This window comes from Oculina patagonica, chromosome 3 (assembly GCF_052425735.1).
Source record: "Oculina patagonica isolate OP01 chromosome 3, crgOcupat, whole genome shotgun sequence".
NCBI classification, from domain to species: Eukaryota; Metazoa; Cnidaria; class Anthozoa; order Scleractinia; family Oculinidae; genus Oculina; species Oculina patagonica.
In genome coordinates this window covers 2,618,871-2,645,226 of record NC_135760.1, presented here as the reverse complement: position 1 = coordinate 2,645,226, position 26,356 = coordinate 2,618,871, and the positions used below count along the sequence as shown (strand labels likewise).

Here is a 26,356-nt window from a genome sequence, read left to right as displayed (position 1 = left end):
TGAGACCATGAGCATTGCAAATGTTCGGATCCATGTCGAAAGATCAATCAAACGGGTGAAAGCATGGCACATATTTGATCAAGTAATACCACTGACAATGCATGGCTGCATTAATCAGTTATGGACTGTTGCATCACTAATTGTGAATTTTCAAAATCCAATTCTTACAGTGTAATATGGACATTGAATCTATCATAAAGGTGGCCTAATACTTGTTACTTTATATGTATATGAGATAAGTTCATGTAATTGGAATGTGCAAGGACATGCATATGGCACATGCATGCATTAATGTACTTGTGAATGTACAGAACAAGTGAAGTATAGTATAAGTGAATTCTGTACTGTCTGCTCACTGATTTCAGTATTGCAGGTTTCTTTCTGTTAATTCATTCTAAAATGTAACTAAGTTGTGGACTTATTTAACAAGAAAAAATTCAGAGCATGATTGAAAAAGAACGAGTTCAGTTTGGGCACCATAGTTTTGGACCACAATTCCTTGTCAGGAAAAACCCGTTGCTTGAATATGTCTCCTATGCCTGAATGTGCCACAAAATCAATCCATGAGAGAACAGATAGGCCCAACTGACCCTGAAGTTGATAATAATATGCATGCTTAATGTTGAGTGTAATTTGCCCATCTTTTAAAACCAAAAAATGGTTTGCTCCAAAAGAAGGGTGGCCAACAGTTCAGCTATTGATAGACCCATGGAGCCTGCCTTTGGGTTAGTCTTTATCTCTAGTCCTCCAAACTTGTCATTTGACATGGGATCAAAAACAACACGGTCTAGAGATGCCCCCAAATGAGGTAGGGATGGGTTGACACACAGGCCAACTTCTGCCACTCTCAGTCCAGTGTTCCCTTCTTTGTGCATTGTTTTGACATACATATCTGCAACTTTGCCCTCATTTTCTCTGCCATATTTAACAAAAGACAAGTTGCTGATATCAATTGGGTCACAGATTGCTTTGATAAATTCAGGTGTTGGTTCACTCTTTCTTTTCATAATTTTACCAAAATTTGAGGCTGTGATGCGATATTTTCTCTCCTCGTGCCATAGATTGTTATTTGCTTGGCCAATTGTCTTAGCATGAAGCTCCTGTGCTGCTTGAAGAGATACTTGAATCTTGTTCAAGATTGCAGGATTATTGTGAAATAAATTTAAGTCTACAGTTTCCTCAGAGCTTTTAATGGGTAGTGGGGGAAATGTGGTTAAAGGTAGGCCAGGGGAAATGTTGTTGAGGCACTGTGGCTCAACAAGTTTATTATTTTCATTCAACTGCCTTGGTTGATTGTCAGTAGATTTTCCTGAATGGTTGACTAACTGACCTTCAGCCACATGGATAGGACCATGTTCACAAACAACTTCACTACCTTGCAATAATTGATTGGTTGACTGGGACATATTTAACTGGTGAGAACTGACCTCAAAAGAGGTGGCAGAATTTATAGTTCTAGCCATCTGAAATCCTTGAAGTTGTTTGTGGAGCACTGATCCACTTGCAACTGGCCCAATCAAGGTGTTTACAGTGGGAATGTTATTGTCTTCTGGTAGCATTACAGCAAATGGAATTTGTGGATTGACCTCTAGGAGATTATTCTTTAATTTAATCACAGCATCAGGGTCAATCTTTCTTGCCTTCACCGGTCTTGGATCAAAAAATTGGCTATGTACTCCCCTTTTTCTTTTACCTGCCCCATCAGAGGCATGCCTTGGCTTTACAACACTCGTGCTCATTACCGGGAAAAAGTTGACATCTCTTTTCCCTCCCTTGCCCCATTGTTGCGGTTTTGAGGTACAGGTTCTTGTGTCAGACTCTTTTAATTCTCCTTTCCTTGTCATGTCTTCAAGTTTCCAGATAACTGCCATAACGTGACAACAACATTCGCTTTTAGATGCCGGGCACTGACGATCACAAGATGCCGATTTAATTTTATCCGCACTGCCTCCGTGGACAATTAGTTTAATTTTATATTTGCGATCTCTCTTGTATGAAGCCCAGCAACACGCTCTCACAAAGACGTAAGTATTCTGGGGATCCTTGAAAACCTGAAGGTCATGGACAAATCTCATCATCCGTAGCCCTTTGTCGTTTGAGTTTACAACGACATCAACATTGTCGTACTTTTTAATACTTTTTCCCGAGTTCTTGACGTGCTGAAACGCATCCATTGGTACGAAGTTTGGTAGCACTGAAAAATTAGTGTTGAAGACTTTATTTGCCATTTCATCTGTCGGGAACGAAACCTCTGGATGTTTGGTTGACAACAAGATTGACGAATTATCTGTCTTGTCTTCTTTATCGTTTTCTAATCGCCTTTGAACTTTTGCCTTAGTGTAGCTCTTTTCTGGGTCTGGGTCATAAACATTATCACGGTATTTCGGAATGGCATTAAATGACACCACTCTGTCATAAAAAAAAATATATAAAAATGTAACTTCAAAAGTGAGTACATTAAAAAGCAACAATAAAAATTATCGCACACACACCGGCAGTTGCCGATCTCGCCGAGTACTTACTTTTCCACTAGCTGTTTTTTATTTCCTTGCTGGTTTAGCCGTCTGCATTTTAACCAAAACTTAAGTTTATCGACAGTCCATTTTCCAATCTCACTTTCACTTTCTATAAGAGCGCCAGGGATATCTTGTGGCTTTAATTTTTCCAACTCTAAATTGCTATTGGAAACTTTTTCGCCCTCCATGTTTACTCTTTCGAAGTTCGCGGGAAATTTGGTGGCCCTTAGGCCTCGCTTTCATGTTACTTCCGGCTTACGGCGTAAAGGTGTATCTCCCAAAAATTTATATCATTTTGCAGTTCAGTCTATGTTTAATCCATATAATATAGTGGATATGTCATTGACATTAATCCCTTTAAGTATGAAGGTTTCAAAGTTGATAGGTATCGCAAGAAAAAAACTGGGTCGAGCCACCTTAAAAACGCGAGGGAGGGGCACCAGCGGACCAATGTCAATATTGGTTACCAGTTCCTTCACGCATGATTGCGAAATCTGACACGACAGTTCGTGCGTCAGAGAAGGAAACGGAACTCTATTACGAGATGTGAAGTGCTGCGAACAATTCATCAAATTGCATCTTATGGACGTCATTTGTTTATTTTTAAAGACTTTCTTGTTCTTGGTAAAGAGTTGAACCACGAATTTGAAGATTACGACGCTAAAAACTTGCGGTTTTGGGCCGCGATCGGCGAGGTGCATTCAAGATATTTCTTTACTGGATATTTTCAAGTACAAAACTTCGCGGTTACTGATCTTTGAGGCTTTCCACGTCGACCGCCTGAGTTGATGGGATATTTTTCTCCTGTTCTCGTCTCAAGGAAAAGGAGCTTCATTTTATTTCAGAGGTGAGTCATAGTCGAGTTTTAGAAACATTTAAGGATTAACAAGCTTTCATAACAAGCAACTTGTAAGATGAAATGTAAACTTTTGCTCAACATATTTGCCTCGCAAACAATGCACTGTGATTTCAATAGACTTTTGTTTTTATCAGTTTTTAATATTGTGTCTGTGTTTGTGATGGCTTTCGTGATAAAACGCGATGCTTTATTCTGTAAATTTAGCAAGGGCAGAGGCGACTTCATCCAGGTTTACCATACGATTATAAATTCATATCGTAAGATAAACCTGGATGAAATGTCTTTATTCAGGTGCTTTATTTTATGGTACCATGGTAACTTTGCCACCAGTTTTCCAAAGGATCCTTTCAATGGTTTATTGTGAAAAGATTAAACAAAAGGCTAACACGTAATTACCGTGTAAGAGTTAAGAAATAAAAACAACAGGAGACAAATTTAGACAAGAATGCAGTTTTCAAACATATTAAAATATTACAATGTAAATTTTCCAGTAGTTTATGTTTCATGCATGTAGGTAATCACAACATTAAATTTTGGAATGTAAATACTGCAATAAACTATGAACACAATAAATATTTTTCAGTGACTAGCAGATTGCACAAGGAATTGTGTAACGTTTGAAAAATTATAACCAAATACACACAAAAATTGTGTGATTAACTATTAATACTGTACGTATTATTAACACACACATGCACGGGGGTAGGGACTCACAATATATTTACAAGTATCTTTGATCACTTTCAAATTTTTTTAGTAAATTTCAAAAATTTCTATATCTTAACATTACTGGAAGTATTTTCAAACTTTCAGTCACCGCAAGCACTTTTTCATTTACAAAATGTAGTCTAAAACTGGTGGGGACCAGCATGAAAATTGTGGATAAGTATGATGCCGACTGGAGCCAAGAGTAGCACTGGTGCCAGTTGTAGCTCATCTACTGGACTAATTAACTGTAAATACAAATGACAGTTACTGAGAAACGTTAAAATATATAATACAATCCGCCAAATCTCTGACGCACTTCTAATCTACATGTACATTCAAATATAATTTTAATAACATTCATGACTTTGATTCTTTAGTTCAATTACGCTTATACAGTGGAATCAATATTTATTTTAATAGTAATGTCAAATTTAGTTAGTATACGCTTGAATAATAAACTAAGAGAGGAACTTGGCTTAGACAGATATTTTCTGGGCGTCTGAGGCGAATAATACCTTTGGATGGCTATAATGTGTCTCAGACTGTATAAAGCTCGGCACAAGATGGATTAAATGGATCAACCTGAACTGTCTGCTTTTATGCATCTCCATCAACAACAGACTGAGGGCTTAGTGTGTCTGACAGTTTGTCCTGTCTTAATTTCACTTGATCTAAAATAAGGCAGATGCATGTATAACATGTCTGGATGGATGTCTGTCTATAATAAACAGGGAAGTTGCTAAGAGCCAGCTCCCGGCTGAGAGAGAACTTAAATCTGCCTTAAATTTCCCACGAAAACAAGACTTTAGAGGTTCCAAGGCCAGAAAAGCTAGCTGGGCTTGTCAACGCTTAGTGTTTTCAGTTTCTTAGCTACATATCCCAGGATAAAGGGCCTATCTTAGTTTATAATATCTCTTTAGTGTCTTAGGGACTCAGATTTTTTCTTTGTCCCATGTTCATGACATGTTGAACATTACATCTTTCTCATTTAACTACCAAGCTTAAAATTTACTACCGTATTTGTCTTTATTCAGGGTGGTAAAGGGGGGTAGGGTCCCAATCACGAATTACGAGCGTATTTTCTTACAAATCACAAGTCACCTATATTTTTTTGACCATTTCACGAATCACATATTTGGGTATTTATTTTTAAAGAAAACGAGCTTTGACTGATTAGTTATTTTGTGTCGCATTTTAATACCTGCCATTAGCCAAGTAGCAAAATTTGATCTCTCAGGCAATTCAAGTTCACAGTGTAAGGCAAGACCTAACATGCATAAATTGAGCCAAAAGAACTCGTCCTTATACAAAATCAGTCTTTGGCTTCAAGATTGTGTCATTTGTCAATTGTGACCTCTCACGCGAAAACGTACACTATGGCTTTTCCGTTCCTGCACGGAAAACCGTGCGGGAGCCGTTCACCATCCGTTCTCAAAAAATTTGCATCCGTGCGCACGGCCAAGGTCATCCGTTCCGAAAAAAATTGCATCCGTGCGCACGGCTAAGGTCATCCGTTCCGAAAAAAATTACATCCGTGCGCACGGCTAAGGTCATCCGTTCCGAAAAAATTTGCATCCGTGCACACGGCTAAGGTCATCTGTTCCGAAAAAATTGCATCCGTGCGAGTCAACCGTTCAGTAAAAAATTACATCCGTGCGAGCGGCTTGAGTAAGTCGTTCAGGAAAAGCAAACGCGATCAGTTCGGACGGCTTACGGTATCTGCTCAGAGAAAAATGTGTGGAATCTTCAAAGCTTGTCCTTGTGTAAATACTCACGTAACCCAAGAAATGCAAACGGATTCCTCTTTTACTCTGGCTACGAACAGGGCACTAAACGTATTTTTCTTTCTTCCATTTCATTCAAGATTAGAGAAACAGCGTTTTCTATTCATCGACAGTTGAACTCCATTTGTGCATTAGCCTGTGACAGCCGTCAACAGCAAATAATTAGCAAACAAGACTCGTCGGCGTGTGCCAAAAGATCGAAAATTTATCTCGCCAAAAAAGTTAGTAAATGTTCAGAGCGCATCATATAAACTATCGTAGTATATCATTTCTTGGTTTAACTACGATTTGACCGTTTAAATCACCGATTTATGCCAAATAGAACCAGAGTTAGCATTTTTTTAGCTACTTGCCCTGATGCTTCAATAAACAATCAATTAGCAAACAAGACTCGTCGGCGTGTGCCAAAAGATCGAAAATTTATCTCGCCAAAAGTTAGTAAATGTTCAGAGCGCATCATATAAACTATCATAGTATATCATTTCTTGGTTTAACGAAGATTTGACCGTTTAAATCACCGATTTATGCCGAATAGAACCAGAGTTAGCATTTTTTTTGCGTTACCTGTCACGGTGATTTGTCAATCGTATGCAAATTTTTTCAGATTTTGACTCGCAAAGTCATGCTTCACCACAGGGGGCCCAGACAAACTGTTTGTGTTGGCCTGTGCACATTTACATTTTTATAGAGAATGTATGGAATTTACCGAATGGTTTGTAGAATTGCGTAAAATGGTGCAAAACATTAACAAATTTGTGCTGAATAAATGTTAAGTTTCCTACCTTTTGTGTAGTGTCGTTCTTTTGGCTCAAAATGGCGAATTTGAGTCGATTAAAGGGTATTTTGCTTTCGCTGTTTACTATACATCTAATTATATGGAAAGGGTGGAAACTCCAACAGCTCCAAAGTAGAACACTTCCAGCGCCGAGCCGATTTTCGACCTGATAATCCCATCGCACAGCTTTCAAACTACGCACCAGAAAAGAGGAAGGCTTGACGAATCTTCTCGTATCATTTGATCGAAAATTTATCCAAACGGTCCGGAACAAGCCCTCAAACGAAAACTGGTATCCAAAAATTTTAAGCCGTCCGAATGCGTAGCACCAATTTGTTGTGCCGAAGGGAAACGCTATTCCCCAACCTCTTTGTGATTGGATACAATTGAACAATGGTCGTTCAAGATTTTGTCTCGTGGATAGGGAGGCAAAGGCAAAACCAATACTCAATAGTATAGGGAGTGACGCCAATTGTGCGACACAACCTTAGGACCCTCGCGCAAAATATGGCAATTATGACGGCGATGCCGAAAGCGACGCATTGACATTTAAATATGCGTCGTTGTAACTTGTCAGTGTGGCGAAGTAATTATGAAATATTCATACTGACTTAAGAAACGAGTAAGTACCTACATCTAGTCGGTATGAGTTCATTTTTAAAGCTAGCTAGCTTCAAATAAAAGTCAGCGTTCATTTTTCAACGAAAAAAAATATTTTACAGCCCTAAATAATATCAGGCTTTAGTCATCTCACCTAGTTGTTTTACAGAGCTTGCAAAACAATACACCCACATGTGAAACTCTCGTGCAAAACCGTTGTTGTGATTTGCTATTCTTTTGTTAAGGTCCAGCTGTATGGGAAAACCCCGAGAAGTTCCATCACGACTTTCGTAGCGCAGAAAATGTAGGCGATCGCGAGTTTGCGGAAAAGTGGGATTTTTTCGCGACATACGAATATGGCAAGGTACTCATGTTTGAGTTCCTTTATTTTTCTTTCTGTTTTTGATGTTTTAAACATTTATGGCTACAATCACCAAAATAGTCCTCATTTTCTTGGTTCGAAACCTTAACTTCTGAACAATCTGAAATCTTACACATAGCCGAAGCTGGGCACAATATTCTTGTAACTGGAGAGGGAGGAACAGGGAAATCTTTTGTGGCGAAGGCTATCAACAGTTGACTGCTAAAGCAAGGGGAAAAGGTTTTCATTGTTTGTGGGAGCGGTGCTTCGGAAAGAGTGTATTTGGAAGTAAATAAACAGACGTCAACGGTGCACTCCTTTTACTTCGACGCATAGAAGTTACAACGACGCATATTTAAATGATAATGCATCGCTTTAGGCATCGCCGTCAATATTGCCATATTTTGCGCGAGGGTCCTAAGGTTGTGTCGCACAATTGACATCACTCCCTATACTATTGAGTATTGGTTTTGCCTTTGCCTCCCTATCCACGAAACAAAATCTTGAACGACTATTGTTCAATTGTATCCAATCACAAAGAGCCTGGGGAATAGTGTTTCCCTTCGGCACAACAAATTGGTGCTACGCATTCGGACGGCTTAAAAATTTTGGATACCCGTTTTCGTTTGAGGGCTTGTTCCGGACCGTTTGGATAAATTTTCGATCAAATGATACGAGAAGATTCGTCAAGCCTTCCTCTGTTCTGGTGCGTAGTTTGAAAGCTGTGCGATGGGATTATCAGGTCGAAAATCGGCTCGGCGCTGGAAGTGTTCTACTTTGGAGCTGTTGGAGTTTCCACCCTTTCCATATAATTAGATGTATAGTAAACAGCGAAAGCAAAATACCCTTCAATCGACTCAAATTCGCCATTTTGAGCCAAACGAACGACACTACACAAAAGGTAGGAAACTTAACATTTATTCAGCACAAATTTGTTAATGTTTTGCACCATTTTACGCAATTCTACAAACCATTCGGTAAATTCCATACATTCTCTATAAAAATGTAAATGTGCACAGGCCAACACAAACAGTTTGTCTGGGCGCCCTGTGGCTTCACTGAGCAGAACAGAGTCCGCTTGCAGTTCAGCTGTTTTGTTTTGCTTTTTGTTTTCAGGCCTAAGTTATAATAAAAATTAATATCAGTATAGAATAGCATGCTTATCAAAAAAAGGATTGTCTGGAGAAAGAAACTCGAACGTACAAACGAAAGGAAGCGACAAAATGTCGAATGTAATTAAAATTTGACCTTTTGCGTCTCGTTTCATGCTCAGTATGTTGACGTTTATATCTTTGCTTGTTCGCTTGATCGATTAAAATTTATTATACTTTTTAGCCACTCTGGGTTCAAGCCGAAGAGATTTAAATTATTAATGGCTTTTCGAAACGTTTGGTTGTCAGTTCAAAGTTATTTTTTGTTGTTTTAAGCTTGAAATTTACCGCCGCTAGTATAATTATTTCCGCACCGTCTGCATACAATCACGAATTAATTCTGTCTTTTCGCGTTTGGGCATTTACAGCTATCTGTTTTTAAAAAACTTTAGGTTCCGCCGTTCATCGCTATGCGTTCCGAAAAATTGTAAGCCGTTCAGTAGCTCATAGCCGTGCGTTCCAAATTTTTCGACAGCCGTTCAGTAGTTCATAACCGTGCGTTCCAAATTTTTCGACAGCCGTTCGGTTGTTCATAACCGTGCGTTCCAAATTTTTCGACAGCCGTTCGGTTGTTCATAACCGTGCGTTCCGAATAAATTACAAGCCGTGCGTTACCCGTTCGGTAGCCGTGTATTTTACCCGTTCGGTATAAAGCCCTTAGTGTACGTTTTCGCGTGAGAGGTCACAATTTTGTTTCGATACCGTAAATTGATTTTTGAGTACTCAATCTTTCTTCCGTTTTCACAAACGTGTTCAGCAATAAAAATTGTAAAATAATAATAAAATTCTTGAAATAGATTATGGTTTTTTTCATTTTCGCAAAAAATAATTCCCTAAGAAAATAATTTTGCACCCAAATCACGAAAATTAAGACCCGCGAAATGTGCCGACTTTTTTTTTTTTTTGCGAAATCAAGTGCCCGCAAAAATCAGAACCAATAAGGTAATAAAAAGTTGCAAAATTTTACTCATTTTCTCCTGGTTCCTGCCACCTAAAGAATCCAGCTTCCCGGCCTCTCTCTTCCCACTTCCCACCCCTTTTCACCTGAGCTCCCGCCCCCTGTTCCCTCCACTCATAGACAACTGGTGGGAAACAGCTTTCATTGTTAGATGTCATGTTACCATGAACTTACGCAATGGATACATTGCTTTCACTGGAAAATTAAAGAGTTAAGATCAGATTATAACAATGGGAATTGTTTTTGATTTGGAAATCATTCACCAACTGAAAGTGCTATATTTATGACAAGTTTAAGTGTTGCTGCTACTTTATCATCAACTCATTTTGTCTACTACAGGACATGCAATTGGCTTTGTTATCTAGTACAGTCTTGTAAGCTACAGTACTGGGACTCCTAAATGTGGCCAAAATATATAAATCAGTACGTATCATATAATTCCGGGAGAGAATAGTGGGCTGTTTGAGGGTAAATTAATAATTATTGTGGTTGGACATAAAGAATTTATAAATGGGGATTATTATTTCTTTTATATGTAACTTTATCATTTTCTTCTGATTGTAGAATCAAAGCTTTGGAAACAGAAATTAGGTATCAATTGTGTGACTTTTCCTATGGGTTGCGGCTCCTCAACAGCAACTAGAACAGGTATTAAAATTGAGTTGTGTATAATACAGTAAACACCCCGTGTCCTCTTCTGGGCTGGTTCTGTTTTGGGGGTGTGTTGGCTGTGGCTGTCTGTCGGCCGTCTGTCGTGGGTGGTCCTTCTCAGCATTTCTCTGTTCTTCGCCCCGGTCCAGGACATCAGTCTGTGTCTGTCTTTCTTGTGTTGGGTCTGTGTTCATTCCCCACTCCTCTTGCTCATCTTTGGGTGGCATTTCTGCCAGCAGGTCCTGGTCTCACGCGGGTGTACTGTACGTGACTGAGTGATCGAGTTAATTAAGAGAATATTATTTCAAAAATGTGCTTAATGTTTCTTGGCAACAATATAATTCAAGATCCACCTTTCTGATTTGCCATCATGTGCAAAATTTTCATTTGAAGTTTGATGAGACTTCAGCAGCTAATCATACAGAGAATGTTGGAACTTTTACTTTCTTTAGGGGTGAATGTTAAATAATATGTCCATTATATTTGTATGTTCATGACAAGTACATGTAGTCTGTGAAGGCCAACATCTCTTGTTTTGTTAAATCATTCCACTTCCTGAAAGAGAGACATTGGAGATATATGAGCCAGTATGGCAATATACAATGTACATGTTTAAAGTGAGAGGAGGGGGGAGGGGGGGGGCGTTGTGAGGGCATGAGAATTACCTGGGGGGAAAAGTGGAAAGGAAGGCTATGGCAGGCAAGAGAGAGCAGTAGTGTCTTTATTTAAAATCTTTAACTAGTATATACGCGTATAGCACATGAAATTTAGCATTAATTAGTATTTGTTTGCTTTAAAGGGCATGTAACACTAGCTCCCCCCCCACCCCACCCGTCCCCGCCCCCCCCCTCGTGCGGGGTCGGCCGGCCTGCCGGCCCCCGGCGCCCCGCCCCGCGGGGCCTCGCTCTCTCCCGCCTCCCCCCGCGGTCCCTCCCCCCGCGTCCTCGCGCCCGCCTCGCCCCCCCCCCTCCTCCCGCCCTCTCGCCCCCCTCCCCCCCCCCCCCCGGGCCCTGCCCCCGGCCCCCTCCCGCTCGCTGCCTGGCCCCTCCCTCCCGTCCTTCCTCGCCCCCCCTGCCTCCGCCCCGCCGTGGGGCCTTCTCGGTTCTCCAGCCCTTGCATTGAAAATTGAATCTGCTGAAAAATGTGGTCTGGTACAGGGCAATACATCCTAAGATCCGAGACACGCCATCACCAACATTCTAGGGAGAATACATGGTTGGGATCTGCATGTAATATACATGTAATATGAGAGGTGTCCAATATATGCATGTCTGACCAATAACCGTATTGTCATTGTTTTCAACAGCTGAACAGCCAGCTCCAAAACTAAAGAGAATAAAAGAGGAAGACGAAAATGGTGAGTCATTTATGGTTGTATGGTTGACTGTCCTAAATCGTGGTAAATGAAAAGTGTTTTCTGTCACTAGGGGAATAACCTCACTCAACTTAGGGGAATAATTTAATTGGGTAATTCTTTTGAATTACTTTATCAGTGTATTTGGAAAGTCAGGGAATTTTTTCTTCCTTTATGGATGGATGTTAAAGTAGGTTCAGCAAGCCAACATCTCCTGGTTTGCATTCCCCAGAATGTTCCCTGTTCCCCATTCTATAGCATTACCCAGATCCAGAAAGAGCATGTGATTGGTTTATGATAAGGTTATTGTCACAATGTACATTGTCAGTATGCGATTTTTTGATTTCAACCTTGTACAGATCTCCCTCAGTCTAACAAGGAATGGAAATGGGGTGTGTGAGAAAGGTTTGACTTTCTCAGCTTACATATCAAGGCTTACATTGAACTGTTTGAATGTAGAAAATTACACTTGGTCAGTTCTCTTGTACATGTAGCCTCCTACATTAGTTCCCATTACTTAAGGAAGAATAATACAGGCAACATTTTCTTGCAACTTGTCTGGCAGCATTGCTTCATTGTACAAAACTGTAAGTTGAATTTAGCGTCACTGCACGGTATCACTTTCTGCATTGCAAGTTGTGGCAACATGCTGCAACAAAGTTGAACTCTTGTATACTTTGTGTAACATGTTGTTGCAACTTGCAACACAAATGGTAATACGCACAACAATGCTCTTCAACTTGCAATTGCAACAATGTTGCACGGCAAGTTGAAAGAAAATGTTGCCTATAAAATTACTTGGCCTTTACTGCCATACATTTTAGGAATGATAGGTGTGAGAACTTGGTATTACTTCAAGAGAATTGTGTCAGGAACTTTTTATTATGTTTTTACTGGCTACGTTCAAGTTTTTTGCCAGCGGTTTCGCTCGTTGACCTCGTCCTTGCGGGGATTGTTGAACATGTGTGTGGCGCCATTGTGTTTGCGCCTGTATTTTCCTGTGTTTTGTACGAAGTTTAGTTTAGCTAGGAACGGTTTCGATACTAAGAAAGCAGCAAGGGACAACAACGTGTGACTAGATGTTACAGTTAGATGTTCTGGTGCCTACATTTTCTGCGTTACGAATAAACTGGTCACAAATAAACTGAGGGCGTCGGCGCCTTAAACGATGCCGTTACAATAATAATTCCTCAGAACTGATGATTTTATATATTCTCATCACCTGTCTGCTTAACAACGTATTGATAATATAAGGAGAAATAACATCTTGATCGGCCTTAGGAATAGAGTACTATTATTTTTGCTCATTTGCTAACCTGTTATCATTACCATTTTAACAGCTACCCGCTCGTCTTCTAAACAAAAGTCTTCCTCGCGTTCGTCAGTTCAGGAGAGCAACGGACATGCAAAGAGAATAACGGAGAATGAAGAAAATGGTGAGTTTATATACAGTGAAGCTGAATATATGTAGATAAAATCTTTGCTGCGATTGAACAGAGGATCATTCTTGTCCCCATAGCCCTTTTCACTCTTCTTAGCCGGCAGGGCCTAGGCACGAGAAACAAAGGGCTCTGAGAAAATAGAATTTTTGAATTAATTCGAATTTTTTTTGATTGGCTCTTTGAAATAAAGAAACCTTGAACGGAAGTAAAAAACGCTATGACTCTTTCACACATTACAGTGTATGTAGAAACATCACGACTGCATACATGAAGTGCGGAAGTCCTTGAATCTAGGACTGATCCCGTGCTTCCAGAGCTCTGCTTTTCTCGTGCCAAGGCCATGCCGACCAAGACAAAATTAATGAAAAGAGCTATGGGGACGAGAATGGGCGGAGTATTTCAGAGAAGGCCTGAACCAAAAAATGTCATGTTGTAATTATTAATCCTGGAAGGAAAATTGGCGTTTTCATTCCAAGAGGAATTTTTGTGTGAAAACTATCAATGGTGACCCCAATAAAGTATATATTTTCTGAAAGCTTATTGAATAAAGATTGTACTTTTGGATTTTGTTTTGATCATATGGACCATAATAAGCAACGTCAGCATGTTGTTTGCAATTACGATGTTGCACAACATAAGGTTTATTTGACAACACATTTACGTGAGAGCCTAAACTATTATGTGGAATTTTATCTACATATATTGGTCTAAAAAAACGGTGTCTCAGATTTTTCTTTTATTGCTCCATTATTTTTTTATACATTTTAAAACTTTAAAATGGCATTTTTAGGGCTTTTTAGGATTAAACATTCATAAAAAAATTAAAGTTTGGCCTAAATGTGTTCAAAAAACATAAGTTGCGCAACAAAAAAAAAAAATGTAATTGCTTATTATGGTCTATATGATCAAAACAAAATCCAAATTAAAATCTTTATTCAATAAGCTTTCAGAAAATATATACTTTATTGGCGATACCATTGATAGTTTGCTCACAATTTCACTTGAAACGAAAACGCCAATTTTTCTTCCGTGATACCTTAAATCAGATTGAAAACTCTCTACTCACTAGCGAAATTATTTCTCCATCTACTTCACAGAAGAGGAGTCTTCGAGAAAGCAGACACGTAAAGTGGTGACCCCGCCTTCGTCAGTCAATGGTCATGTTCCTCATGATTCTCAAGAGAGTGCTGTGAGCAACAGTGGGGTGTCCAGGAGCACGAGTGACGAGCAAACAAATGAAGATGTTGCGATAGATACTCGCGATAATGTGGAGCCCACGCATGCCGGGGAGATCGCCAGTAATGGGCTGGATAATACGGTTGCTGCGGAGGAAGTAACAGTGCCTGAAAGAAGCGCGAGCTCCGTACAGGAAAAGCAGCTCAACAAGGAAGAGTCGCTCGAAGAAGGAGCTCCCGCTTCAGATCATAGCGCAACTCACAGCAAAATTAGTGTAGAGGAGGAGCAACCTGTTGTCATGACTAGCAGTTCACCGGTTGGCGAGAAAGGTGTTCCTGGTGCATTACCTGGTGATGACGTTAAACCTGTTAAAGAGAAGTCCGTTTCTACTGGAGACGAAGGTGGTACCGGGCCTGCTGAAACCGACTCAGCGCTCAGGGAATTCAGTGAAGGCAGTTTATCAGAAGAGAATGGTACTGCCCCTGTTTTAGCTCAGTCGAAGAGGGCTAGTGTAGCTGCAAGTGAGCATTCTGCCGCCCCTTCTGACAACGAGGTGAATTTATCACGTCAGAATCGTGGTTCTGTAGAGCTGGAGTCTGTATCACCCGCTACGACGGAAGGTGCGCAACCTTCACAGCCAATAGAAATCTCTAAAGAGGATTCTGCTTCTCTCGGCGGAAACAAGAGCTTCTCTGATCAGAGAATAGCGCAAGATTCTGTATCGGCCCCTGCCGAAACCTCGGAACCTTCTCGACCAACAGAAATCGCCCAAAAAGATTCAGTTGCGCTCGATCGGAAAGACAGCGTTGGTCTGCCGACAGATGACGAGTTTTTGGAAAGTATTCAAGGAAGGATATGCACTTTAACCGCGAGTGTCATGATAGGCTCTGTAGGTGACCCACAGGGCGAAAGAACTGTCACTTTAAACGGGTCTGTCTATCGATTGCCTCGCGTTACTTCCCCCAAACCCGGCGACAAAATCGGATTCGTCAAAGGAGACGTCACTTCGATTCCTCTCGACAATGAAGCGAGTGAAAAAGTAGCTACTCTTCGCGGTGATCTCTTAGCCGTTTCGGGAGAGGCGGCGTCCCACGGACATATCGCTACCGCGTCAATAGACGTGGTGTCTTGTGCAACAGGAGAAAAAATAGCCACCATTACTGCTGACGTTTCTCCTGATGATGACCCAGAGAACGCCTCGGGTGTCATTTCTGGAGAGGTTCTCCGTGCGTCGGAGACTGGGTCACGTGGTGACACAATTGGAACCGTGGAAGGCAAGGTTGTCGCTTTGACATTTGATGAAGATACTGTCTCTATAACTAGTGGAGATGAAGAATTTTTGAAACTAAGGCGAGAAAGCTGTTTTATTTAAATCAAATCGGGGCATACATGTATTCTCCCGTTTCTCTGAGGGTCTAGGTCTGGTTTCGAAGTCATTGTGTTTTCATATTTGCAGTGCAAACTTGGAAATCAACTGAACATCCTTTAAACGAACAATAGTTTTCGACGTCTTTTTAAAAGAAATTCAATTAGGTAGTTTGCAGCAAACTTGAATAATGCTTACGGGTTTTAACAAGTTTTAATGAGTTCTCGGCTTCTCGCCTGTAGGCCCTGGAGGCCTTAATATTTATTAAAAATTTAAAGTGAAACCATATTTAATTTATTTTCTGTCAAAATTCTATCATATCTTTATCGCTAGGCGAATCAATCTCGGAATTATTATAGAATAAGCTATGGGCAAATGCAGACACACGTTTAATGCATGATATTCTTAGCATTTAAATAATATCCTAAAACTATTTTCATAACATAAATTATTTCTTATATTCATATTTGGTGCGCCAGTTTAATATGGTTTAGGCATACTGGATTTAGGTAATAATTGTACATATAATATCCCGTCAATTAAATATAATGCCACTCTAGCGTGCTCAATTTTCTTAATTTCTTAGATTAAAAATATGTAAATCTAATAAAGCTTTGAAAAGAAAATAACTGCTTTCTTTTTTGCGCCTTACATGATTCAAAGCATTGCAGTGTGCTTAAGACAGCGGAGGCGGCGTGGCCTAGTGGCAGGGCGCTGGACTTGTAATCCGGTGGCCCTGGATTCGAATCCACCTCCCTGCCACTAGATGGATTTGTCTTCGGTTGTCCCGAATTCAACTCCTCTACGCTTTGTAAATAGCCAACTGGTCAGCCTCCTGCCAGTTGGGGTTTTTAACAAGTTTGTGTTCGATTTTCAATATTTGTTTATCTATTTATAGTGTCCACAATTAGCACAGTAGTGTTAAATACATTGACACTTAAATAAAGTGATTTATTTATTTTATTTATTTACAGCGAACTTGAAAAAACTTTTCAATTAAATTGTATTGGAAAATTCACCCTTCTGATCGATCGCCGCTGATTTACACGTTTTCAGGTCTTTTTTCGATCTTCCCCTGGCATGAAGCTGGTCAAATAAGGAAATCGAGAGCATCGTACAGAACGGTTGTTTTGACAAATCCTTGTTCACTGTCTTTCGCTACGTAATGTTTACAAAACTTTGGCAGCCAACCCAGTTTTTCACATCATATTCAGTGACGGACTCAGCTGAATCCTGCAAGCAGGCCCTCCCCTTTGCAATTGGTGAATGTTTTGAACGGAGTGGCCACTGGAGAATAACTGGAAAAAACTCCCCCTTCCTCCTCCCCCCCCCCAAAAAAAAAAAAAATAAAAATAAAAATAAAACAAAAAGAAAAACACACACACGGTGAGCAGCAAACCGTGCCGAGCTTACTAAAAACACTCTAGATTGTTCACAGCCTTCTATATCTTCGAATTCTCTCGCGATTTTTTGCGTTGAAAAATAGAGAGGCTGTGGACAGTCTAAAAACACTCTCTCCATTTTTATTCCCATCCCACCCCGCCCCCCAAAAAAATGAACGACGAGTAAATGCATTGTGGGAAGCCACGTGACTGCAAATGACTTCAGGTACTGGGAACGAGCGCGAAAGTAAACATGGCTTCGTTGGCGGGACGGACAAATTTACTTCGTGTTCACTTTGAGAAGTCCGCCGAGATATTCCACTACACACAGGTAAAGTTGAGATTGTGACTATCAGTTTTAAATGTAGAGTTGTTCTTGAAGGTCTAGGGTGCTTTAATGTGAACATATAAGCGAATTATCTTGAATTATCTATCGGCGAACGAGGCGCGCGCGCTGGTAGGGTTATACAGCCGGGATAAAACAAAAAGCAACTGACTAAGTTTATTTTATCGAGTTTTAAAAATCGCTTTACTGTGGCCATGAGAAGGTCACGAAAGGTCACAAAACGTTTGGTATCATTTTGAATATTTGCTGGCTTTTTTGCCAGTTCCCTCCACAAAACCCTATTAAATTCACCGAAACACTTCTAAAAGGCGTATGGAACCTCGCCCTACAAATCCTATGCAGCCAATGCTTTTGCGGTAAGAAAAACATTGTAAAACTGTAGCATTTGAATAGAAAGCCAAACTTGGCTGTTGCATTGCCCCAATCAGCTTGTTAAGATGGGAGTCAATGACAGGCTACCACCTCCCCCATCTCCGCCAACCAAACTCCATATTCTTGCCATGTCGGTCAAAACAACTGTAAGCGAATTTATGCTATTGTAAGGAGCAAAATGTTACCTCCAAGTAGCACTCATTTGGACCATGGCGTGCAAACATCAGAGAGACAGTCCTTAATAGGCTCTTTGCAGCCCGGGGGGGGGGGGGGGAGGTACTCCGGCTTGTAAATGACGGGGATGATCGAATGGAGGCAAAACTTAGGACCCAAAAAAAACCCCTAAGTCCTCCGACATTACCCAAAAAAATCCCTGAACCAAAAATAACCCCCCAAAAATCCCTTGTCAATTACCCCTAAATTGCCAGGAGGTGCAATAACATAACACAAAGAACGCTCGTGTTGGTTTATTCATCATACCATAAATACGCCAAGGCCGCGCCAGAGCACTTTAGTTCGTTTTTAATACCCAAAAACATCCCTTATCTAAATCAAGATATCCAAAAAAATACTTGCCAAATTTTCCAACCCAAAAAAATCCAGGAATCGAAAATTTCAAACCCAAAAAAATCCTTCGATCATCCCCGTCATTAACAAGCCGGAGTACCCCCCCCCCCCCCCCCTGGGCTTTGCAGCTAACGGTCACATGGTACAAAATCCGCCATGCTGGAGGGCAGGCTCCGCTCTGGGACATTTAAAACAAAGAAAAGTCAAGCATGGCTGATTAAAGTCGCTTTATCTTGAATGTCTCAGCGCGTAGCTTGCCCTCCAGCGAGGTGTTACTTTGTACCATGTGATCTATAGCTGCAAAGGGCCTATTAAGAGACCAGGAGAAGAACGGTGGAGAGCGAAAAGACGGAGTCTAGTTTCATATGGCGTTTGTGCCAAGAAACGTGGCGAAAGAGATTTCTTGGATCTATTTCCCACTTAAGGAAATGATGATGATGATGATGATGATGAGGAGGAGGAGGAGGAGGAGGAGGAGGAGGAGGAGGAGGAGGAAATAAATGACCGCAGGTAAACCTGATTCGTCAGGCAGTCAGCGGTCATTTCTTTTCTTGCGCGTGTGCCTCGCTTCTCACTCTGCAACTCGTGAGGGAAAATATAGACTATTCGAGAAAAAAAAATTAAAGTGAAAATCACTTTAAAGACCAGCATTAGGAAAGACTTAAACTCCAACCCCGGGGGGGGGGGGGCACTTCCTATAAATGGGCTAATGGGGATGTGCCGCTGGATGGGGTCGCATTTTCACGACTGGACTGACTATAATGGGGTCGCCATTTCAAGCATTTTTTATAGGGTGACTAGAATGGGGTCACACTTTTCCGGGATTTTGAGAGTACGAAAATCTGGCAAGTTGTGATTTATGAACGGAAATATTCGCCGAAAAAAATGTTACCGTATTTATTGCTGTTGTTCAAAATTTGACAAACGGCTCCCAGAAAGTGACTAAGTTGGGGTCGTAAAAATTAAATTTACCCAAAAGTGACTAAGATGGGGTCTATAATTGGCCATACAATATGACTATAATGGGGTAGGGGTTCTGAGAGGCCAGCGGCACATACCCAACAAAAATTTACCCAAGTACCCCCCCCCCCCCGGGATTCCAACCTCACAGGAATTCGTGTTTTTCTTTGTTTTAGCCTCCTGTTTTTTCTTTCGGCGTCCATCAGTTGAATGATATCAAAACAGGTAAGACAAAACCATGGTTAAAGTTCTTACAACGAAAAAATGTATCAGTAATTGATTTGTTTTCAAATGTTGTATTTCAAGAAGATTTAATGAATTGCAGTTAAAAGATTTGTCTGATGCCTGGATTATACATGCTACGCCAAAAAGCGTAAATGCTAGTGAACCAGGCTTAATAAGAATATTTTTCGTAGAATGGGTGATTCCGTCGGTTCACAATCTTTTTTCTTCGTTTATTCGTGTCTGCATCGTTGTTCTGGTGGCAAAAATCTGCCGAGTACTAAAGGCGGCACATGTAGACTATGTTAAATACCACAAAATCCATGTTTTATTCAAATTTTATTCCCTCGCTTCCATATTTTTTAAACTAAAAATATACAACGAGTGTTAAGTTTCAAGTTAAATCTCCTTAACCCAGAAGAAACAAAACCATGTAATATTCAAAACATACATAAATATTTCTTAATTTCTTAATTAAATACTTTAAGGACTTCGTAGACACTGTAGATGAATTGGAAGGACTTACAATGCGACTTCTCTAACCAAGCGGCCACCCAAGGAAATTCTTTGCAAATTGACCAATAGCGTTCGAGTGTAAAAACGATAAAAAAAATATATCACAAACGTATTGCTTCTGTAGTGTCAGTGCAGCTTGCTTAAACCGATTACTTGTCGGAAATCTATACATCCTATTATTCATTCGCAATTTGCACAGAGTTTTGTCGGGTGACGGCCACTGTTAGAGTAGTTTAGTTGTCCAATACTGTGAGACGAGTTTAATTACTGCAGATCTGTAACGACGTATATTATACGAATGTAATGCAATACGTCAATTCTCAGACATACGAACTCCCCTTTTAGGATTATTGTATAATCCCGTAACACAAAAAAACCAAGAAAGTCTTTCATTGTGTTAATCCTACTAAGACAGCAGGTACTTCTCCTGTTTACTTTGAACTTTTAAAGGATTAGTTAGTTCAAAACTGAGACAGTGTTATACGGCGTAGGCGAGCAAGCGAAAAAGTTAAATAAATAATTATCAACCTTTAATAAGGGAAATTAGCCACCGTAGCGAATTTGAAAAGCATCCGCTTCGGCAGAGCAATTAGAAAATGGTAGCCACGATCAGTGTATCTTGAAAACCAAGTTGGCCATTTTTTTGACTTTCGAGTAATCCGTCTTAATCGTCGTTCGTCTTATCCATCCTTGTTTATTTTCGGTTCATTATTTCTTTGGCGTTTTTTTACTTCAGAAAAATGTTATTTTGAGGTTCTCTTAATTCCATTTGAAAGTGATATTGTAAGAAAGATGACTTTAACAAATCGTGACAAAGCTATTTTAAGTGCACGTCTAAATAGTACAGCAAACTCTGAGCTTAAAATTTTTGACATTTAATTTTCCACATTTATTAACTGTAGCCTGCAGCTTCATACAGGCTAATAGACTGTGTGCTTGCCTCCCTCCTTTAAGTATACGTATTGGTACCTTGCTGAACTATAAAATTTAGTTACGAAATATGGCCAGCTTTGTGTTTTTCTCTGTGCCTGTGAAGCTGTCTGTTAAAATTATTGTTATTGAGCTCTATGGCCATGTGAACCTGTTGCAGCCAGCGTTTCTTTTTAAAAGTCATTGCAACACCCATGCTCTCCTTCGCCGCCTCGTGCATGTCTTGTCCAGTGACACTGCTGTACAAGCGAGTTGACTGCCGGCTCAAATCCTCGCTGGACGCGGCTCTGCGTTGCTGATTGGCGGCGCTGTGTAGACGTTTTGTCGTGTAAAGAGAACGTGTTCTTCGTCGTTGCTTATTGATTAGCGCTCCGTCGCTTTTTGAGCTCTTCGCAGATTTTAATTTCGTTTGAACATCGTCTGTTCTCAAATGATTCACAATCGCATCATCTCCGCGAGTTTTAATGGGAGGTATTTTATCACTGGCTTTATTCTCTGCGCTATTTGTTTCTTCCCTTTCGGTGTTTTCAGGTTGGCTGCGGCGCCTTTCCGAGCTCACTGCGACTTCTTGCGTGACAAAAAAGTCACGTTTATTCCGACTGTCGGAATCATTGCAAATTTGAATATCTATATTTTTGTCGCTTTTGTTTACGCCGACTAAGCTGGTGTTTGTTGAAATCAGTGGCATGCTTTCGCGATGTTCTTTCCGCGATTCGCTAATAGCTTGTTTTTCCTTGTGTGTCTGGCAAAAACACACGATTTCGTTGTTGTCTTTGTCGAAAGGCTCCCTCCATCTGTAAGCTTTGTACAAGTTCGTGAACGCACTTCGTTTCTCTCGATTCGCATTCTTAATTTGCAGTTTGTCTTTCATAGAGGTTTCAAGTTTCGAAATTTCGCCATGGTAACGCTGTCTCGAAACAGACGGTAGCAAGCAATTCGCACAAGTCGATCTATCCTGGTTCGATTCCTCGCTCGATTCGCTTGAACAGTTCCCCGAATCAGCTTTGTCGTCTTTCTCGCCGCCTCCATCAAGACTCTGAAACTCAAAGCTTCCTGAAGAATTACCATATTTATCTCCCTGTATTGATTTCAGTGATGCACCTGTCGATGGCTTGTTTTTGACACTTTTGAGTGCCAAAGAAAGCTGTATTTTCGAGGTGCCAGTTTGCATATTTTCCCCAAAGCCGTCTACTTGCACTTTCTGTCCGACAACAGCGTTTCTATATGTTCTGTTTTCCATGGCTAATAGAAGGGGATTAGGCGAATGCTTGTGAAACACAACAGCTCTATCCCTTGCGCGCTCACACCATTTTCGAACGCGCCAATATATCCCTAGGGTAAGACCGGACGTGCTTCTAGAGCGAAACTGCTCGGCAATAAGCAGCTTAAAACACTCGGTTTTCTTGTACCTCCGTGCGATATTACACGGTGTTAGACCGTTCCCGTCCTTGGCGAGGATGCACGCGTAATTGTGATGAACGAACTTCTGTAAGCAGTTAAGACTGCCGTGCTGAGCCGCCTCGTGAACCGGTGTTTTTAAATGATCCGGATGCACTTCCTTGTTACACCACTCGCGAACAGGATGCTCGCCGACCGGCTCATCACAACGCGCGCCGCTCTTGATCAGTTGAGTAGCAAGTTGAGTGTAGTTAAAATGCGCCGCAATAAACAACGCAACGCGAAGTTGGTACTTAAACACTAAAGGATCATCGTGTATGCTTACCATGTGTTTCATGGTCGGAGTTAACTGACCCAGCGTTGCGGATTGTAAAAACGCGCCCCAGCCATTCCACGTCTCTAAACGAACAGTGTCTCCGTAATCAATGGAGTATTTCTTCAGCGGATGGCAATCGTACATCTCTTTCCCGTCGGCGGACACGAGGCGGAAAACGCTTACATGTAATCCCGTCTTTTCAGTGATCATCGTCTTCAAAACACCGACCTTCGTTTCCCACACGTCAAACCATTCCGTAAATCTAAGCGTTTCGTTCGAATGTGAACAGATAACGTTGAGATACGTTTTAACGTTTTCTTGTAGCTCACATCGCAGCGTAGCGCCAGGCGGAATACTGATGTCTGTAAAAATCCAATCGTCGTCCATGTTCGATCCGGCGTAATTGATTTCCATAAGCATATCGTTCTCGCCATCTTCGCTCTGTACCGTGTCCAAGTCGAGTTTCTTTCGAAGGATGTTCTTTATATCACTCACAGTCTGGCCGACTTCTACGTCTAGCAAGTGCCGTGTGCCACCAAACAACACAAAAACTCTCATGCTCTAGTTATTCTTGCGACAATGACATGAATGTGCGATTCTCAATTGCCTGTATCGAAGCGGGCGAACTTCTGTATACCAACATACGTTTTATCGCTAGGAAGCGACGGGTTAAAATGCTTTAGCGCATTAATATTTCATTGAAGTGCAGCGAAGCTTGCCTTTGTGACGTGAAGGAGTTGATAAGCCGAAAGTGGTGCAATTAACAGCTTAAATAATTAACACATACTGCTGACCAATCGCACGGGATTTAGGCAAATTTGAAGACCTTTGTTTTACAAGCGAGAAATGCAAATGCAGTATAGGAAGAAAGGAAGCCGAAATCTTTTACAATAAAAGCAGAATTATTGCTAATTGTTTTAGGTGTTTAGTACATTTATCGGACCCGCTGTTGTCGCTTAAGGTAATAAGTTTTTTCAACGCTTTTTTGGTGTGAAACGATTGGCAAATTGTTTGTTTTGTCCGTTAAACTTCGGGCAAAAAGAAGATCATGATCTGACATTTACTAAGCAGGGAGGAGCTATAAGTCTTGTCCACTTGAAGACAGCGTGTTTCTGACGGCTCAACACAGCGGCACAAAAGAAGTTTAAATTTCGACTACAATAGATTGGTTCCAGTTCATATTATTAGCAACAAAAAGGGTCAATTAAGTATGGGGCTTTCTGACAACAATTGATTGTTGTGTTTATCCAGACAACGCATACAACCCGCTATAGGAATTTGATTAAAACTCTAGCGGTAAGCTGCGTTTCGTTAACACAAAATGCAATTTGTGGTTAGTTTGATGCAAAGTGACTGTTTTTTACCCATTTTTCTGACAATGACACAGCAAAATCACGTCTAGCGCAAAGCTCCCTTATTTTATTGCCTGAGGCAGGTTTGAAAATATTGACTTAGGAACGCACCTCACGCAATGATTTACAATGCAAATTTAGAAATATTTGGTTGCCCGCTTACATGATGTATTATGCGTCTTAAGGCACCGAAGACACCCGCTGACACACTGCTAGTTATGACCTTGGCTCGCGGGGAAATGGAAGATTTACGAAAAGTTGTTCACTACTTTGAGAGTGCATGGCTCTGTACGTGTGTTAACATGTTCTTAAGCAAATGTACGGATCGCACTAAAAGCCGTGAAGGATTTCTAGAGAAATAAATAAATAAAACTGAGCTAACCTCAATGCAGCTGGCTGTTCATAGAAACGATTATTGCCTAAGAGGCTCTATTGTCTATGTAAGCGTTTCCTACTGAGTAGGAAACGCTTACATAGACAATACTGCATGTATTTAAGCAATTTTAGGTAAAAGGAATATATACAGATCCCACGAGGATTCCAAAAGCCGGTATTTATGTGGTTCTATATATAGGAACAAAAGTCTTTGCTTCGTGTATCAAACTACGCCTGCTATTGTCAGCACAATTTGTAGTTATGAAAACTTAATTAAGCCGGATTAATTTGGTCTTGCAAGCACCACCTTTCAAAATGGATTAGTTTCTGTTGCCAAATTAAGCTTTTAAAGATACCTTTAGCATAATCTAATGCAACACAGCGAGTTCGTTTGTCGAAACGGCTCCCTAAAAGACCTAAAAAGATCGGGAGCCCACGTAGGGTGAAAATTACCGTGATGGGAACTGTGGGAAGGACTGGCGAGAGACGCGGGTAGGCTTTTATAGATTGTGCTCCTAAAAGTGGCATATTATGCTACTAGCAGTGCTCAAAATTTTGCCAAATTATGCAAAAATTATGCCAGAATTCCCAAATTATGCTTCTGATTTCCGAAATTATGCTCACAAAATGACGTAGATTCTATACATAGAGGTGCGCAATAACGACACAAAATTATGATGTTTTTTAAATAAACTGTTGTTGTAAATTTATTTGTGTTTATGGCAGTTTATCACGGCCGTCAGCTGTCCAAATTAGCTGCTCGCATCTCTAAACCGTTTGTAAAGTGCCTCCAACGACTTAACAATCACAATTGTATAGCTAAAACACGCATTGCAAGAACAACCTACCTAAATTTCATTTATTTCTGTAGAAAGTACACCATATTTACTACATTTTATGAATTTATGCTCCAAAAAGTGCTAAAAATTGCTAATTATGCCGTGGCAGTGCTCGTTTCACAAATTATGCTTTTTAGCTCCAATTATGCCAAAAATTATGCTAGCACAATCTATAAAAGCCTAGACGCGGGCCGGGGCTCGCCACCCAAATCGCACTTCGCGCATTTGTCATCACGCTGGAGACGAAAAATAGACCCTTTGATTGTAGTCTGGATTTTTTTTTTCAAAGTAGGAAATTTAGTTTTTGGTTAGGGAAATTCTAAATTTTCTACCAGAGTTGAGGAATTTTATTTTAATCACGGTTGCTGCAGGTTTTGATGAGTGCTGTTGATTACGACCATCTTGTTATCGATTTCTGCAAAAGTAATTTAAGTAATTTGAATCGTAAATTGGTTACTTTTCCTTTAGTTATAAGTAGTCTTATTGTGGACAGTAAAATGTCAAGAAATATTTCAGGGTTTTGATGTGTTTTCTTTAACGGTGGAAAGGCTGAAAAATTAAATGGAAGCTAAGCTACAATTGGTAAAAAATTAACGGACAAAACGAAAAAAGAAAACTGTGTTTTCATGAAATGCCAACGTGTCAGATCCGTGTGTACTGGTGTCAGCTCCAGGCTTCCTCGATTGATCCATAGTATATCGGTACATGTTTTGAACCTTCCCTGTCAATCAACGCTACACACGCGCATTGAAGCGGGAGAGGTTGCCATACCAGAGAAGGCCGCGGAATTAGATTCTACATATATTTGTGTAGCTTCCAAGCAGTTTTACGATTTTATTTTTATTATACTGATTAATTAAACCAGAAAGGCATTTTCCGTTACCAAATTTTCCTTCATAGATCTCGGTTTTGAGTAGTGTAGTTAACTTTTTTAGCTGCCTTGCAGTGTCACGGTTTTTTTTCGAGTTCATAATTAACTGAACGTTATTTCTGCCGTAAACGGATAGAGAAATGATTGAGTGACAATTGATCTTGGTTTTGAGTAATTTATTTATTTATACCTGCCCTGCAGTTTCACAA

At 40.5% G+C, this 26,356-nt stretch overlaps 2 protein-coding genes across 2 annotated transcripts; one reads left to right on the top strand and one right to left on the bottom strand.

Annotated features, from left to right (window-relative positions):
- Positions 1-3,002: 3,002 nt before the first annotated feature.
- LOC144646190 (uncharacterized) lies at positions 3,003-15,708 on the top strand. Its single transcript, XM_078505734.1, has 5 exons — positions 3,003-3,363; positions 10,277-10,360; positions 11,670-11,720; positions 13,058-13,153; positions 14,257-15,708. The coding sequence occupies exons 2-5, from the start codon at positions 10,327-10,329 to the stop codon at positions 15,705-15,707; spliced, it is 1,632 nt and encodes a 543-aa protein (XP_078361860.1). The 5' UTR covers positions 3,003-3,363; positions 10,277-10,326; the 3' UTR covers position 15,708.
- Positions 15,709-19,876: 4,168 nt separating this feature from the next.
- Positions 19,877-23,590, bottom strand: LOC144646123 (uncharacterized). The gene has a single exon (XM_078505649.1). The coding sequence runs from the start codon at positions 23,266-23,268 to the stop codon at positions 21,058-21,060; it is 2,211 nt and encodes a 736-aa protein (XP_078361775.1). The 5' UTR covers positions 23,269-23,590; the 3' UTR covers positions 19,877-21,057.
- Positions 23,591-26,356: the final 2,766 nt, after the last annotated feature.

What these genes read in the sequence shown, in the direction of transcription:
- LOC144646190 (XM_078505734.1), top strand. Translation starts at nt 10,327, where the DNA reads ATGGGTTGCGGCTCCTCAACAGCAACTAGAACAG. An exon ending in CTCAACAGCAACTAGAACAG is followed by an intron (nt 10,361 to 11,669) that starts GTATTAAAATTG and finishes TGTTTTCAACAG; the next exon opens with CTGAACAGCCAGCTCCAAAA. An exon ending in AACGGAGAATGAAGAAAATG is followed by an intron (nt 13,154 to 14,256) that starts GTGAGTTTATAT and finishes TCTACTTCACAG; the next exon opens with AAGAGGAGTCTTCGAGAAAG.
- LOC144646123 (XM_078505649.1), bottom strand. Translation starts at nt 23,268, where the DNA reads ATGAGAGTTTTTGTGTTGTTTGGTGGCACACGGCACTTGCTAGACGTA.